We start from the raw sequence: 18,028 nt of genomic DNA, 5'->3' as shown, positions 1-18,028 counted from the left end.
GGACAATGACTAAGGAGGACAGAAGGAGAGTGGATGCTTTTGAGCTGTGGTGCTGGAGAAGAGTACTGAATGTACCATGGACTGCCAGGATAGAGCAAGGTTTAGGGCTGTTGTGCATAGGGTCGCTATGAGTCGAAAACGACTCGACGGCACATAACAACAACAACATAAATTATGTGAATGATGTTCCTGATGAGAAAAACAGCTTTCACTTTTTAATTTCTCCTAAAAACAGGGAAACCATCTTGGAATAAAAATGATCACTTTATGCCAGGGCAAAGAAACAATAACATTCAGTAGGTAAGATTGCTTATGAAATTTTGTGGTACAGAGATATAAAAAGAGAATATAACCGTTTAAATTGTCAAGTTTTCCCAGTAGTTGTACTTTTTAAAAATGACAATCAGAAGAACTTAGAAAATTCTTTAAAAATCAGGGTTCACTTGGAAGCAGGAGTGGCATCCATTTCCTAAACAACATGTCTCTGGAAACTCTATGAACTTAGAGAAACGATGATAATTATAGAACAGGGTTCAGGTCTTTTGTTCACGGGGTTGCTATGAGTCTTGCTTGACTTGATGGCACTTAACAACAACAACTATGAAAATAATTTTTTCATCACTTATGTATAAAATTGAGCTAAGAATAAAATGTACATTTTAAAATTAACCAAAACAAACAAACAGAAAAACCAACTCAGGGTTCAGTAGGTAAACTAGTGGTTTCAAAGTCACTGGGCTTGAGGTATGGACAACTTGGAAAAAAGCACAGGTACCTCTGGGGAAGAGGGGTCAATGGACCAGGGTCTAGGAGGGAGCCACTCCACTAAGAGCTGGCGCCTGGCTGGTGCAATCTCTCAGCTCATGCAGCTCAGATGTTCCTTTTCCTCAGAGCTTAAAAAGTAAGTCCTTTTGGTAGTTGCACTTATTTGAAGGCTAATCACACCTCAAGTCTGCAGTCTCGGTTCCCATTTCCTATCATCCTGGGTCGAGTCCTTCATGATCTCACACCTAAAGGGGTTCTCCTTCTCCAAGCCAGCCTTCCTACTTGTGTCATTATCACTATTCAAGGAGGAACAAAAGACTGAACTATCCTACTCTTCCACCCAAGGACTGAATCCCTATTAAACAAAGGCTAACTGTGCTGATCGTAACTGTTGTTAGGTGCCTTAACACTGACTATGATTCGCCGTGACCCTGTGAACAGATCTGCACCTTGCCCTATCCTGCACCATCCTCTCTATTTCCTGTCACATTCAGCCCACTGTGGTAGCCACCTTGCCAATCCACGTCACTGAGTTTTCTTTTTCTACCTTTCCATCATGTCTCTAAGAACTAGTTCCTCCTGAAAATATGCTCAATGTAAATGAGATGGAAGTTTCACCATCTCAGCCTCTAAAGAGGACTCTGGTTGCAACTTCAAATGTTAGCTTATTATTTAAAGTGCCAACCATATGTTCTCCCAACTGCATTCCTAGCCTCATTTTCCCCTACACCCACACTCTCCTCTGGACACCAGGGCTCTGGCTAACTTACCTCATGTCCAATTCCAGCTATGCACCAAAAGCTGTTCTCTCACGTACTTCTTAGGCTCTTCCTGAGACCTGGGAAACCCGATTACAACCCTCATGCAAACACCCTTATCCTTTAGACTAAGATAACAACTCCTCTCCAAAACTACCCCAATCCCTACACATCAAGGCTAACAATGCCTCACTCTGCCTTTTCACACAGATTTGCTCTGATTATAGTATTTCCTTTATTCTGTCTTAAATTATGGTTGGCTGCTTATGTCTGCCTCTGTTGACTCATCCTGTTTTCCTCTTTCCATTTTTTTTAGATTTGTAAGATCAACACACTATTCAATCCTGTAAAATAATTTGCTGATAAGTCTAAGTTACTTTCAGATGATGTAAGTACCACATTACTTTGATACGGGCTCTTAATATAACTAGGAAGGGTATGGACCAAAACCATACATCCACATGCTGTTTTAAATCTTTTTTTTAAAAAGTTTGGACATTATGGTTCTTTTACATTCAGTAGTGCTTATTATGATAGAAAATAAAACAAGAGTGGGTCAATGCGGGTGACTCTTGCTTCTGTAAGTACCAAGAAAAAGGGCCTCTAGGGAGAGGAGGTTGGAGGTTATGTTAACAAAAGCCATTTCCTCAGCTTTCCCAACTTTCAACATCAGAATTTGAAGTTTTTCTCCTTATTTGTAAATGTATTTGTATATTGGATTTATATTTATTATTGTAGTTGGAGTCTGAGGATTAAAGACACAGAAGTACTGTAACTTATTCAGTGATAACCATATTCCAGATAATCAATATGGTTGCTTACATAGTCTTTTACTTAAGCCTGTCTATAACCCAAATAATGCTTTTCTTTGATGTAATTTACAGATTATTCACTGAGAATTAGGTATTCACCCAACACTGTGGCAGACCCTCTGGGAATCTGGCAACCTTAAACACAATGATTTAATAATTTAGTTGAGAGGTCTATGGATATACTGTTAGCATTATACACTACAGTGAACACACAACTAAATATTATAGGAGACATATTAAGAAATAGGTCTGCCTTAACATAAGATGCTATGTGAAGGGGTGAAATATAAAATGACATGAGGAGAGTTATCAATGCCTTAGGGTAACAAGCAAGAACTTAGACTTGAAGAATTGGGAGGGGGTTCTCTAAGATGAAACAACAATATGAACAAATGGTTCCCACTTTTACCACCATGCAGAAGAGGATGGATCACTCAATTTTTCTAGCAGAGAGAAGAAAAAGTGCCAAAGAATTTACAGGAACTGATGGCTAAAAGGACAGCAGAAAAAGAAGGAAGGAATTGTCAAATATTGTCCCAAACTTAGAAGAGTAGATCCTGGCAAATGTGGAGGAGAAGGTGATGTGAGGTATTAACAGATTATTCTAATGGAAACTGGCAGAAAATTATTAACAACTGAAGATAACTCTTTGACAAAATGGCTCTTTAGTGAAATCAACTAAGAAAAATAAACCTCAAAGGATGAAGAATTAAGGAGGTAGATAAGAGTGGGAAAGGGCTAGAAAAACTAAAGAAAAATGGAAGATGCCAGAACAGTTTCAGATGAACACTTGAGACAAAACACAAAAGGGAAAGGTGCCAAGAAAATGGAAGCAATGAGAGTTCTCAACTCACTTGTGTAGGAACTCTTCTCAGAAATTTGTCTGAGAAAAATAAGACAACAGGACAGTCAAGAGAGTTATTAGTTTGGGATGATTTTTGGACCAGAGGAGATTTAGTAATGCCTGAGAAACAACAGAAGAATGAGAGGAATTCTCTGGTTAACCAGATTATTCCAATTCTTTAACATGCTCATTAACTGTGCTGAAGTTTTCTTGAGGAGTTAACTTTTTAGAAATGGGGAGCAATGAATGCTGTAGCAATCTAGTACAGCTGAAGTTTTCAAGATGATTTTTCATACACAATTCACATTTTATGAATCAACTAGAGCTTCCCAGTTTCAGTTAAGTGACTGTACAGAATGTGTCTTCCATTCACATCACATTACCATCATCACTGTTAACTGCTGCCATCTTGTCTTTCAGCTTCCCTAACACTGTAAGATGATACCTGCCCGCCCTCTCATCTGCACATGTTTACTTAGCCCAGTGTTAATCTTCCTCTGCTTTTTCACTGTTGTTGCTGTGAGGTGACACTGAGTTATTGATGACTCACAGCAACGCTATGAACAAAAGATCTGAACACTTGTACAGTTTTCACTGTTTCTCCACGGTCATATAGTTTCTGGAGGCAAGCTATTTCAGAAGTGGACGCCACTCCTGCTTCCAAGCTTGTTTTAATTGGGGAGCTCCACCAAACACTGTCCACCATGGGTAACCATTATCGCATTTGACACCATCAGTGTCACAGTGTTCAGCTTCACAGCAACCATGAGTTACCTCTGGTGCAGCAAATGGACAGACCAGTGCTATACCACTCAGAAGAATGTTTGATCAAGAACAATTAAAACCAGGCCTGAGAGCTGCAGATTAAAATCTTCCACCTTTGGCTTGGTTCCACTACCATTTCTGTTAATAACCCAACATCTTCTTTTTTCCACTGTCATGTCGTCCACCATTATTACAGCTATGTATTTTAATATAAACACTGTCGTCGTTGTTATGTGCCATCAAGTCACTTGCCACTTACAGTATTAATCCAAATAACTTTAAAATTTTTGTTTTTCGCTCCAGTTTTTACTACCTCCATGTCATTTTTGCCTTCAAGTACTATTTGTATAAAACTGGTCCCTAACATAAACATTCTTGTGAAACTTCATCTCACATTCTTGGGTCATGCTATCAGGAGGGGCTAATCCTTGGGAAAAAAGAGCCTGTGAGGAAAGGTGGAGGGTCAAAGAAAGGAAGGAAATCCTCAACAACAGTAACAAGGGACTCACATATCAGAAGACAGTTAGGATGGTGCAGGACAGGGCAAGACTGGTTGTTAATATGGTCCCTATGAATCTTGGTTGATGATGATATCAAACAACAAACAACATTCTTGAAGGAGTGCTAGTGGCACAGTGTGGAGGGAGCTGCCCTGTTAGCCCAAAGGTGGCGCCTTCTAGTGGCTCAACTTCACCAGTGACTCTGCAGGAGAAAGGTGGGCAATCTCCTTCCCTGTAATTTACAATCTGGGAAAACTACCTGGAAGGGAGGGAGTGACACATAAACACTCTTGAGTATTTACCTCCCATATTTTTCTTTAGATAACCTGTAAAAATATTTAAGCTCCAAACAACAAATTACTTGCTTCAATTGCTGTTCTCCTCAACATGTTCTCATCATTAACTAGTGTTAAATAGTTCTGAAAATCCTTTTCCGGTTTAGAATTAGGAGAAGGTTTTGATATCTGCTTTGCTAAACTCTCTTAACTCTGTCCATTAGGTTTTTAAACACAAGGATGATTCATTATAGCAGAAAGTTCTCATCACTTCTAATCAATAACTAGTTAGTCTTTATTGGAAGTAAGTCCAGAACAGGTATTTTGTGTGTGTGTGTGTGTGGGGGGGGTGTATTTCTCTCTCTACTCATTTCTATTGTGTCGGTACTAACTTATAACTGGCCCTCCGTTGAGTTTCCAAGGCTGTAAATCCCATGGGAAGAGACTATTCATCTTTTCTCCCAATGAGCAGCCTGTAGATTTGAACCATGAGAGAGGTCAGAGCTTACTCTCTCTACAGACTAAGACAAAAAATGTCACGAAGTCAAATCTGTTATCTATTAGAGGCCCTGAGTTTAACAAAAGGATGAATACAAGACAACACTTTTAAAATTACTGTTATGTCTCAACTCTCTCTGATATATATCAAGAAAACTATCATTGAAATAGCAAACTTGGCATTTTGCCAGAGCCCTTCTCTGAAAATGACAGTGAAGACCGACAGCATCAGTTCTTGCTGGTTTGGTAATAAGAAATAGAGCAATGTTTACATACGTGAAGGAAAGCCACACATCAGACAACAAAAGAAATTAAATCTGGAGGGAAAATGACAAAATGCGTTTGGAATATGATTTGACTCAATAAAAATGTACTGACCCAGTACTTCATCTATATATTTACTGTATATGAATCATAGCATTTCATACTATTTTATAGTTTTTCACTCTCCTTGATGTAAAAATCTCACTTTGGATAATTCAAAACCAAGTGAAGAACAGTCTTTTGGAATTCTCCTCTTTTTTCTTATGCCTCAAGAATTTCAAAGTTAGCTTCATTCTTTTGTTTTCTCCAAAACTTTGTTTTTAGCTTCTTAGACTTTATGGCGCTCTATCTACCTGTAATTATGCTACAAATGCATAAGGAGACGCCAGTGAAAGGCCAGCAGCAGACAAGAGAGCAAAGGCTTATTTGTGGTCTTGAACAGCTGCAAGAGGGTAAGGCACGCTTGGCAAAGTTCCTTCTGCCCCGGGCTAGGCATGAAAAACCTTGCCTTGTGAGCAGTCCCTAAGACCTGGCATTATTTCAGTGCCCTAGACACCAAGGGCTAACTGCAAAGAGAACACCCAGAAAGGACAGCACTAGAAAGGCCCTGAAGGGGTGCTAGGAGTAATGGGTTTTGCAAAGCTCTCCAAGATCCTACAGAACCAGCTATCATCCCAGCCTCCTCTCTAAAAACAGAGCAAGACAAAACCACCACCAGATCCTTATGGAAGGCCAGATGTTACTTTTAATTCCAGTTAGGAAACACTGCCCCAGTTAGTTCTGAAATGTGTTTTATTCTTTTAAAAAAGCAAGGGGAAGAGAGAAGATTTTACCTAGAACAGAAATTAAATGTTTATCTAAAGTTTAACATTCTTAACATACCTAAGAAGTTGTAAAATTCTTCCATAAGGAGCTATTCTTGTTGTAAACGAAAAACAAATCCACCACCATTGATCTACTCTGACTCATGACCATCCTCCATCAAGGCTGTAAACCTTAATTAGTACACACTAGCTCATCATTCCTTAGATGAGCAGCTGGCAGATTCAAACCACCAACCTTCTGGTTAGGAGTCTAACATCTAACACACTATACCTCCAGGGATGTGTATTACTGTCTTCCTGTTATGTGCCATAGAGTGATCTATGACTCACAGTGACCCCTATGTATATTAGCTCTGAACCCTGCCCTATACTGAGCCAATCTCACTGTCTCTGACAGACCTAATCTCCTTTCTCCAGTCACTGAGTCAATCCATCTCATCCTGGTTCTTCCTCTCCTGTGCTGTCCCTATATTCTTCCAAGCATGATGTCTTTCTCAAACAACTGGTCCCTCCTGGTCATGATTACTGTATTAGGATAAGTCAAAGATGGTGTCATATTTGTAGGCATTTATAACTCAAGGGATTTAGATGTTTTTAATCTTTACACAATTATGTTTGCACTGTACTTTGTACTGTGGCTGCTCAGTTTAAATTGCAGCAAAGTAGCATATTTATATTCTATTCACTGACAACATTAGCATATACTGTGTGATTAAATTTTGGATGTTTATGTACATGCACACATTTTCTCACACGACTCAAAGGTTACAACTTACCAAATGCTTGGGGGGTGAGCAAGCTGGGCCCCCCAAACAGATGCTCTTGAAGATTCAGTCTGAGGAGAATCTAAGGGCACTAGACAAGTTCAGATAATGTGTGAGGGTAACTATCATACTGTTGTCATGAGGTAAACTGGACCCCTCATGTACTAATACTCCTGAAGTGATCTTTTGTTTTGTTTTGTTTTTTTTAAAATGCACATTTTGCTTCTCTTATGCCAAAACAATGAAATTCTATTGTGAGAACATAATACTTTATCTTGTTATACAGGTACTGAGTTGATGCTCAAGTGTTCAAGGAAAATCGTTGGCAGTAGAATTCGCAGTTGTTCTACTGCTACACTTCTCAAGGTCACTGTTACAGTCATTATGTCAACCTATCTTGGGATCTTCCTCTATGGCACAGGACAGGGCAAAATTTGAATCTGTTGTTCACTGGGATATGTAGATGACCCAATGGCTCCTAACAAGAGATTTCTCAATGGCAACAAACAACTACAATGGAACTCTCTTGGCGTTTCTGAGTGATGCATATGATTAATGTACTCAGCTACTCAACTCATAAATCCTAGGTGGGTAGTTGTAGTCTATTCAGTAGTGCTTTAAAAGAAAGGTCTAGTGATCTAGCTTCCAAAACTGTCAGTTACAGAGAACCCTACAGAGCACAGGTCCCATCTGCCACGCAAGGGGTCAAGAGGAATGAGAATCTATCTTGAAGCAATTGTGTGGGGTTTTAAAAAATTCCTTTATGATGAGTGCACGGGTGGCATAGTCCTCAGGGAATTGTGCCATTAACCCAAAGATGGCACTTCTCTGCGGGTTCATACCCATCAACAGCTCCACCGGAGAAAGATGGGCAATCTCCTCTCCCAAGATTTACAGCCTCTAAAAAATGGAGGTTCAGCTCTGAGTTGGCTATGACTCACTGGCAATAAGTCAGGCAATTTTGATAAAACAAAGAAATAGAAGCTAAAAACAAAATTACTACTACTTACGGCTGACACAGCTTCACGAGGTCCTGGTCTGTGGTGTTGGGAGGCAGTCCTCGGATATAAAGGTTCGTCTTGCTTAGCTGATCCCATCCTGAGTTGCTACTGCTGCTACTGTTGTTATTACTGCTGGTGGTGCTGGGGCTGGGGGGGGCCATGGGGTGAGCCGGGACTAGAGACTGCTGAAAACAAACAAACAAGAATGTTACTTGGATGAAACATTTAAGTACTATTTAAAGACTTTATTGGTGTTTTGGTCACCCTGTGAACAACCTTTCTGAACACTGCCCTATCCTGTGCCATTAGCACAATCTCTTTATCAAGCCCACTGCCACTGCCACTCTGTCAATCCATCCAGTTGAGGGTCTTCCTCTTTCTCTGATTCCCCACCTTTCCCACATGATGCCTTCCCCCAACATGCCCAAAGTATACACGACGAAGTTTTACCATCCTCGCCTCTAAGGAGCACCACCTCCAAAATACAAGAGAGTTACCAAGATTTAATGCAGATAATTTTAACATAAGCTACTTTGATGTACAAACTTTAATAGACACATTAACAAACCACCATGCATTCTACTAATAGTCCTTTCCTTTAACATTTTCTAGACATTACAGAATTGACATTTTATGCAGTAGAAAATTCTATGTGTCTTAAACATGGCTAAGTTTATCTAAGACTGATCTAGGTATACAGCTCAAGGAATATATCATCCTAGATTCAAAACTGACTTGCACAAAGGTGATGGCTAATATTTTAATATAAAGTAATTTAGAAATCACTAGCACTAGACTTTTGAAAAGGATTTCAAATTCTGAAGAATGCTTGAGAGTAGCTGATGATTAAGATGACTCTTGGAAAGAAATATTTTTCAATTACAAGGCAAATAGAACTCAACTCAGTCCCTCCATCAGGGAAAAACTTCACCTAGTTCTGTAACAGGCATATGGCTTCATTGAGACATCTGGAGAAGATTCACGGGCACGCTGCCTTTCACTTTGGCTAACCTTGTGAAATTTAACCCCTGTGAGAACTGTGCAGCAGTTGGAAACTGTCCCAGGCTTAGCAGCAACCAATACAAGTTTTGTAAACCATGCAACCAAGGACTCAGGGTGGTTTTATAGGCACCAGCCACCTAGGAAGAATGTCTGAAATTGTATTCACACCAGAGAATTCTGTTAGCCAACCTAAAGAAACCCCAGCGCTCTGACCCATGCCATACACGTGACTCTTACAGGAAGTTAGAAGGCTCAGCGTTACTCCTGGTAAAAATGCTCAGCAAACACACAGCACAAGAGATTTTCACCACAAAACTAAACAATACATACGCTAACCCTCAGTATGTCAGATATTGTCTAACAGTCTGAATACACACTATAGTCACTTAATGTTCAGCAAGAATTTCAGACTTTGTAGTTTGAGTTAATTAATTACCACAAGCAAAATAAATACATAAATAAATAAAAACTCTAGGCACAGACTCTCCACAAGATGGACTGGCAAAAGGCTTCAACCCTGGGCCCCGGACAGCAATGCTGTGAAAACAGTACCAGATTGGGTGGTTTCATTCTGCTATTCAAGAAGACTCTAAAAGTTGGAAACAACTCAGCAGGACTGAACAATAAATAACAAGACAGAATTAAGTGCCTTGCAACACATATAAGGCGTCTTGCAATAAATGTAACCTCCCTTAGCCTGTCAGCCAAATCAACTTTCCACCATTGATTCCTGGCTCCGTACTCAGTTTCTTCCACAATCATCCTAATTCCACAGTCCCCCAATTCAGTGAGAATCCCCATTAATCTAGACACATACTCATTTCATCTGGTTCTCAACTATGCAAATCTTTATTCCCAAAGTCCAGTATTTTTGCTTTGATTTCATCCCAGTCCAAAGGTGTCTTTATCATGTGAAACCACACTTTCAGAGGGAGAATAGCAAGCAAGAACGGTCAACAACAGTTCCTACAGAAAATGTTATTTCCTGGAGGCAGAATTTGAACACGGAACAGTAGGAGTGCTAAATCTAAAAATCTGAAGTTCCTGAGATCACATCCCACCTCAATCTATTTGATCTCTATCTGTAACACGCATCTGGGTTGAGATCCTTTCCACCAAAGCTGTGTCTTCTCTGCCACAGGTGACACCCAGACTCCAGCCATGTCAAGGCTAGTGATCCTTCTCTGAAGTCACTCAAGCCAACACAATCACCTAGTCCTTTCCCAAATCAGCAAAGAATAGAGGTGCTGGGAAGTAACACACACATACATCTGGCCTCCTGTCCACGGTATTTGATTTAGTCAGAGAACTTGTAGCTACAGTCAGAACAAGGCTGTTTGGGGGATTTTTCCAAATCATTTTGATGACTGATTGAGAAACCAGCCCTCACATAATGACACTGTTATTCACCCAAGGACGGAGCATATTGGGTATATGAACGAAACAGCGTCAACTGGGGAAAGACTCTAGAGAAGTCTGAAGACAGTGGATCCGGGCCATGTCCACCCTCATGGCCACAACTCTGAGTGGCACTGTACCAGTAAGAGGCAAGGAGCCAGCAAACGTTAGGGCTACATTCTAATTCTTGATTGCCTCTAACCCTAACCTCTGCCTTTGTCCAGGGCAGAAAAGGCCATGCGGCATATGCTCTTGCACAATTACAAAGAACCTAAGAGGGTATTACTTATCTGGACACGACATAGTCTGTTTTTATTTATGCATTTCTTGTTGGCCAAAGAAGCTGAACTAGAACATAAATACCAGAATTTACATAACTAATTTGATATGCCTGACAGGCTTCTGCATTCATTACCATACCATTTTCCCCTTTTGTAAAGTAACCTGGGTGTGTATACAGTTCCTGTTTCTCTCCATTTCCTCTCTAGTCTGCTCTTTGGGAGAAAAAAAAATCTGCTAGCGCTCAGGACCCTCAAGTGGGAGAAGGGATCCTGAAAGAACCCTCCGAGGACCAATGGCCTTTGTTGACTCCTACAGAAGATAGTTTAAATCACACTTAATTCTAGTGTTGTGGTTGTTAGGTGTCAGAGTCAGAACTGACTCACTCTGACCCTCCAGGGAGTTTTCAGAGGCTGTAAATCACAGGGGAGATTGACTATCTTTCTTTCAAAGAGCAGCAGATGCATGTGAAGCACCTGGTCTTGGATGGCTCCTTTACCGCTAAGCCACCAGAGCTGGCTTTTTTTACCTAGTACCAACTACTTTTCAGAGCGGCCAGAAGACACTTTAAGACGGGAACTGAAGCGTTCTAGGTTGTCAATGTTTTATTTACTGCTACCAAAAAAAAAAAAGTACACCAGAATTTTTTTTTTTCCCATTCACATAATAGGGGGGGAAAAAGGAATTGCTGAAAAGACTGAACACATGTTCTATTATGCATCTTTTTTTAATCTAATAACCAAATTTATGCTTCTCTGATAATGTAATACTTAACAGAGTCAAAGGTACCTGTAATTTCATTTAATGAGCACAATGAGCTTGGGTGATTTGGTTTTGTTTGCTTGAAAGCAGGATTCGACTGCATAAACCTTCTCATTAAAGGTGAAATTTTGCAAACAACTCTTGAAAGGGGCAGCATATTATAGCTGAAAGTCATAGTCGTTAGAGGCTGGCAAGTTGTTTATAACCATAATAACCTTATATGAACAAAAATCAACACCTTTCTCTATGCCACACTAGCCTCCCAGTCTCTGCCATGCTCACATTTACTGTTGCAGAATCAGCATTTTAGGAAGGCCCACCTTCAAACAGAAAAGAGACTCCTCACTCTTCCACTGAAACACAAACAATGACGTCTTTCACTACAGCTTTAGAACTCCCATAAATTTAGAGCACTTACACTTTGTATGTAGACTATGAAGCAGGACAGCACCACCAGCAACCTTAAATATCAAAAAGAACTTATTACCCTAGTCTTGAGGCTCCACTGGTTGCTCTTCTACATTTTGCCTCTCAAACCCTTAAGCCATCTTGAAATTTGGTAAGAGCCTCCTACAGATCAAATAGTTATTTTGTTGCTGGCATATGCAGAACCGAGCTGCCCAGGTCTCAATCAGACCCATACAGACTGGACCATTTGTTTCACAGGGGCCTTTACTCCTAATTCATCTTCTAAAAGCTCCATTGAAGCTTGTTCTGCATCATGGCAGCACTCTGGCCTCCAGGCAGAACAGTCTCAAGGGGAACAGGGGATGGGAACGAAACCAAGATCTCCTGGATGAGGTTAGAATTCTGTGAACTAGCCAAGGCCTCTTAGCTATTTTCACACACAGATAATCAAATTAGAACTGTGGTGAGTAGACACTCATTTCACAACAACTCAACCATCTCACTCTTAGTCTTCTCTGGACTTATTTCACTGTTTTAAGCAGGTAAGCAAAGCTACATTCTTTCCTGTCCCCATTCCACATTGTGGTTGAGTCAGAAGTGGCCCACACCTGTCACTCCAGCAAGTGCCTGGAGCCTGTAATTGCGCGGGAGAAGATGGTCTGCCTGTCTTCTGCAGAGCCCTGGTGGACTGAAAAAGCACAGAGGCACCATGGGGTTAGTTACTAGCAGCACAACACACAAGAGCTCCCTCTTACCTATCCAAGAGGAGGTAAAGAGCTAACTCAATTTTCCTACATCATTTATTTAAGTTTAATTTGCACGTCAATATTGGTAAAAATAAATAAAAATCTGTGGCGGAAAATTGTGTGATGGCAAAATATAGAGAAAACTGCACTGCAAACCGAAGAGGGCACACCTCCCTAGTGATTCCAAACCATGAGTAGGTCCATGGAAAAAAAGGGAGGCCCTCTCCTCCTGGGCTATTTACAATCTCAGAAACCCAATGGAGGCTCAGCTATGAGCTGGTGCCAAGAGCAGTGTTAAGTATTCGCAGGTCCTCTGTGTACTTCCTGCATGAGCGAGTAGTCATGGACATTGTTGTCAGTTTCTATGCAGAAGTAACAAAGACAGATCTGTTATTAGGAATTCTACTGTGTCCTAACCAATCTTATATTGCTGAAACCATCCTTCCCTTTCCTTCCTCTAAATTTAAGGTTTCTCTGGAAGAGTCATGAGGAAAGACTAATTGCCAGAAAAAAAAACAAATCAGAGCTGGTGGAGTAGGGAGGTGGTGGTGATGCAGAAAACCCTCAGGGAGACGAAGTGATACTATAGCCCCAGCCAAGGGCTCCAACATGTCCACGCTCATCAATGAGGGCAGTTCAGGCAACATCTCATTCCCTTACACACAGGCTTGCCAAGAGTGGGAGGTGACTCCACTCCACCTAACAACACTCTCTCATGACTTTTCAGTAACTTCTCCAAGAATTCTAGCACAAGGGGATGTTGGTTTTTGTTGGGTTTTGTTTTTTTTTAATTTCCTCAAAATGTTCCTAAGGTTACCATCCTTAAAGAAGTGTCATTATCAACTCTCCTACAGAAATACATACCCCCTAATCATCCCATTCAACAGGGATTTTATAACACAGAAACTCTTTATCCCAGAAACCAAACCAAACAACTACCATTGCTATGGTTTTTCCTGAGCACAGAGGTAAAGTTACGGAGCAGCATCATTTTCACCTAGAAATACAAGGTTTCAAGGGTGGCTGCTGTTATATGCCTTGAATTGGAATGTACTCACCCTCTAATGTTTTCAGAGGCTGTAAAACTGCACAGAAGGGGAACCCAACTTTCTTTTATAAAGCAACTGGAGGATTCGAACCACATGGCAGTGCACCTCCTCCTCAGCAGGCCAGCAGTATGCTAAGCACCGTGTAAAATCAGGGCGTTCTACACAGAGACATACTCTTACTCATCTGAAGTGGATGAGGCAGAGAGATGGGAAGCCCACAAAGCAAGCTCACAAAGCACAGCTGATCATTTAGTGAGAGCTAAATAACTGGCCAGAAAGCACAAGTTCCTAGGAGGAGGTCAAGGAAGAACTTCTCGCAGACTGGATGTTAAAATCACTGATATTGATGAAGAGTAACAGTGTCCCTTCACAACTCATACAGATTCATACTACAGGAGCGAACACCAAATATCAGTAAATCCTATTTGATATTAGAATCTCAAATCTAAAAATCACACAACTAATTAGTTTATGACACTAGTTTTCAGATCATCACATTGTTTTGTTTAGAAACAAATTTTGCATCCTCTAGGACTGCAACACTGGGGAACAGATTATTCACTACATCCTGTTAGATTTAGCTTGTCAAAAAAGAGTGCTCCATTAACATTACCTATTCTAATGGAATACAAAAGTACAATTTTCCCGTAGAAATCATAATTAGTTCATAATTCTCCAAGATATCTATCATCACCTTGCATGTAAAGCTGGAGCCTCCATATCACAATCTCTTTACTCAAATCCATAATAAAACATCAGTTTCTTGGGCTTCAGATTAAAGAAAAACATTTAAAGCAAGGTTTCCAGTTGCTGCTGTTGTGTTGTGTGCCATGAAGTTACCAGCAACTCACAGCAACCTTATGTACAACAGCTCTGAACCCTGCCCTATCCTAAGCCAATCTCATTGTCTCTGACACAATCCATCTCAAAAGTCTTCCTCTCCTGCACTGTCCCTCTACCCTCCCAAGCATGACATCGACCTCCAACGACTGGTCCTGCCTTGCAGTATGTCCAAAGTACGTCAGATGAAGCTTCAGAGTCCCTGCCTCCAAGGAGTAGCCTGGTTTAACCCTCTCCAGGACGAACCTGTTTGTTCTCTTAACAGTTCATGTTATATTCAAGACTCTTCAACAACACAACTCAAAGGCATCAATTCTCTATCTTCCCTAGTCATTGTCCAGCTATCTGATGCATACCAAGTATTGCAAAAACCATGGCATGTATCAGGTGCACCTTAGTCTCCAGACTGACATCATTGCCCTTCAGTACTCTGGAGAGGCCTCTAACAGCATACTTTCGCAATGCAATACATCTTTTAATTTCCTGAATGCTGGTGCCAAGATTGCTGATTGTGGAGCCAAGCAAACTGAAGCTGTTCACAATCTTAATCTCTTCATCATTCATCCTTGGTATCTTTCTCATCCTGGAATTATCTTAGTTGCTGCAAACACTATCAATCCATCTCACTGGGGGTCTTCCTCTCCATCACTGACCCTCTACCTTTGCAGGCATGATGTTCCTTTCCATTAAACAGTCTCTCCTAACAACATGTCCAAAATATGTGAGATGAAGCTTCAACACGTTTGGCTCCAAGGAGCAATCTGGTTGCACATTATCTATTTGGTGGGGTTTTTTTGGCAGTCCATGGGATACTCCACATTCTTCTCCAGCACCACACTCAAATGCAGATTCTTCTTTCATCCTTATTCTTTGTCAGGCTCTCAGATACACAGCAGGGGATTACAATGACTGTGGCTTGAATCAGGTGTCTTTGAACTGACATCACTGTTCTTTGGGATTTTGGAGAGATCCCTGACAGGAGATTTTCCCACTATCTTCCAATCTCCTAACTAACTATTGGTACCAAGGGTATTGACTATGGGAACAAGCAAGGTAAAAGTGTTGGCAATTTCAATCTTATCCATCTATCATGATGTTTTGTTTTCTTGATGCTGAGATGAAATGCATGTTGAAAGCTTCAGTCTTTGATTCTCTTTAGCAGGTCCTTCAGATCCTAATGGACAGCAAGCAAGGTTTTATCATGTGTGCATAACTTAAGTTGTGGATGATCCTTTCTCCAATCCTGATGTCACACTCAGGGATAAGAGGGGTAAGACAGAGTAAACAAGTACGGATAGTCCACAGTAGATGTATCTTACCTCGAACGTGTAATCCCTGAAATAAAATTTTTCTTCAATGACAACTTGATCCTTTATCATTCAAGTATCTTTCCTTAATCTGGACCTTAACTGGCTGTACTGAGTTAAGTGTCTATAATAAGGGGCTTGCATGGCAGATGGTGAAAATGGAGGCTAGGGTCGGACTGAGATCTGCTGTTCACAGGGTAACTCTGAGTCCTAGTCCACTCCTAATAACAATAACCATGAACATAAACCAGGTCATTCACTCTGTTATCTCTACAAATTATTCTGAGAAACACAGTGATGCATCAAGCTGCCCATGGAGAATCTGGAGTCAAGAAACACAGGGGTACTGGTTCCTCCTAGCTTTTGTAACATTATTTGAGAAAGGAGGGGTAGTGATAAACGTCAATTTAAAGATACCAGCCTGAAGGCATTATATGTAAATTATTCACCAGAAACTAGTAAGATCATGAAGTGCTAAAGGCAGGGGTTTTAAGATTTCTTACTAGTCCTTTGGGAAGTTATTTGACAAGGAGGCTTTAGTGGTAGGGTCCTACCTTTATTTACCCTTACTTGCATCACAAATAATCCTGTGATAAGGGAGTAAGGTTTCTAAAAATACCAAGATAACAAAGGGAAGATAAGGAAGGTGGAATGAAAGGAGGAATGGCCAAAGGTGGAAGGTTTCAGAGAATGAGTGACTGAAGGAGCCATGCAAGATTGAGAATAAAAGGAATGGGAATCTTGGAGGAGGAAGAGTTTATTGTTAGATGCCATGAACAAGAGATGGGAATCTTGCCTTGTTCTGCACCTTCCTCACACTGTTACAATATGCTGATCCATCCTGCCAAGGGTCTGCCTCTCTTTCTCTGACCCTCCACCTTATCAGCAAGATCAACCTTCATGAAAGCCAGTGAAGTGGCCAATCTGGCTGGATCTCGCAATGTTTTTCCCCCCTGTTTTTCTTGCTGTTTGAGGGGAGTAGGGTGTCCAGGGAGAGCCCTTCTAGAAAAGTAGTTGGAAGAAACAAGTTGGCATATGAATATAATGTTGTAAGTTATCGCACAGTTTATTACTGAGGCAGAGAGAGAGTTTCAGGACAATAAATATAAAGCCATAGCTACCAGCTAACACAAACCTAGAGAAATCTCCTTTCCAGCTCCATAAAAATAAAGCATGCAGGAAAAACAAATTTACAGGATAGGGAATCAGATTTTCTGAATTCAAGTCTACTTTGGGTGGCTCAGTTCCTTTCAGGCGAAATGAGCAGGTAAGGGGAGTGTCCAGCTATCAACACAGAATTCACCTGGCTCTTGGATACTCTTATCTCTCTGCCAAATATCCAGCAAAATGGAGCAAGGTGTTCAACTGGTGGACCTCAGGAAGACAGGGTTCTGTGACACCATGGCAACAGTTATCAACAAAATCCAGTGCTGTGGTGCCATTTCTCTATGTAGTCATAGATTATGGTGAGAAAAAAAGATAGGTCAATAAACTACATTAAAAATCACAACCTGAATTTAAAAAAACAAACAAGCAACTCCAAACTAACACAACCTAAAATCTGAGCTTCCCTAGTCTTAAGTATGCATTCTATTCCATTTCTTCTATGAAAGAACCATGGAACAGCTCCCCAAGGACCTAGAATGAACATGGAATAAACCCTAAGAAAATAATGACAGAACACAGCAGACTGTCCCACTTCAGGTGTGTAAATTAGTTCCTCCCCAGCATTCAGAATGAAGTATGTGCAGTACACGGTTTCCTTCTTCTGAGCCCCAAATAAGGAATTTTCCTGTCCAAACCAGCTGTCTGACAAAACTATGTAAAAAGGGCAAGAACAAAGTCTTGTTTTCATTTTTTCTCATAATATACTGAATAAACCTCCAACACTTCCTAAGGGAAGCAAAACCCCGCTTTTATCAGGACAGTTCAGAACACCTTGGCAGCCTCTGGATTTCCTGCCTCACCCTCAGGGAGTTAGGATTCCAGTGCTGACAACTTCCTTCCAGCTGTTTTGAAAGTCAATGTACAGGACAGTTTGTATCTTCCCTTAGCATTTCTTATTAAGTAACAAAATTCTTGCTGAGAATGCAAAGTCCTCAGGGTGGAAATGATCTACTTTAAAATATACTTTCTTCGTATTAAGCAATAATTATTGAAAATATTA

The 18,028-nt window shown here is 40.6% G+C and overlaps 1 protein-coding gene across 3 annotated transcripts in view; it reads right to left on the bottom strand.

Annotated features, from left to right (window-relative positions):
• RBMS1 (RNA binding motif, single stranded interacting protein 1) overlaps positions 1-18,028 on the bottom strand; it is a 272,153-nt gene that overhangs the window by 124,105 nt on the left and 130,020 nt on the right. For 2 of the 3 annotated variants that reach the window (XM_006879366.1, XM_006879367.1), the window contains exon 2: positions 8,080-8,255. In XM_006879366.1, the coding sequence (XP_006879428.1) occupies positions 8,080-8,255 (176 nt within the window). Of the gene's footprint in view, positions 1-8,079; positions 8,256-18,028 lie in introns of those variants that run through there. The other variant, XM_006879368.1, reaches the window with a different exon arrangement.

Source organism: Elephantulus edwardii, unplaced genomic scaffold (genome assembly GCF_000299155.1).
Source record: "Elephantulus edwardii isolate Elephantulus edwardi_28Jun2011 unplaced genomic scaffold, EleEdw1.0 scaffold00003, whole genome shotgun sequence".
Classification (NCBI taxonomy): domain Eukaryota; kingdom Metazoa; phylum Chordata; class Mammalia; order Macroscelidea; family Macroscelididae; genus Elephantulus; species Elephantulus edwardii.
The sequence above is the reverse complement of the archived record's forward strand: the minus strand, read 5'-3'. Positions and strand labels throughout refer to the sequence as shown.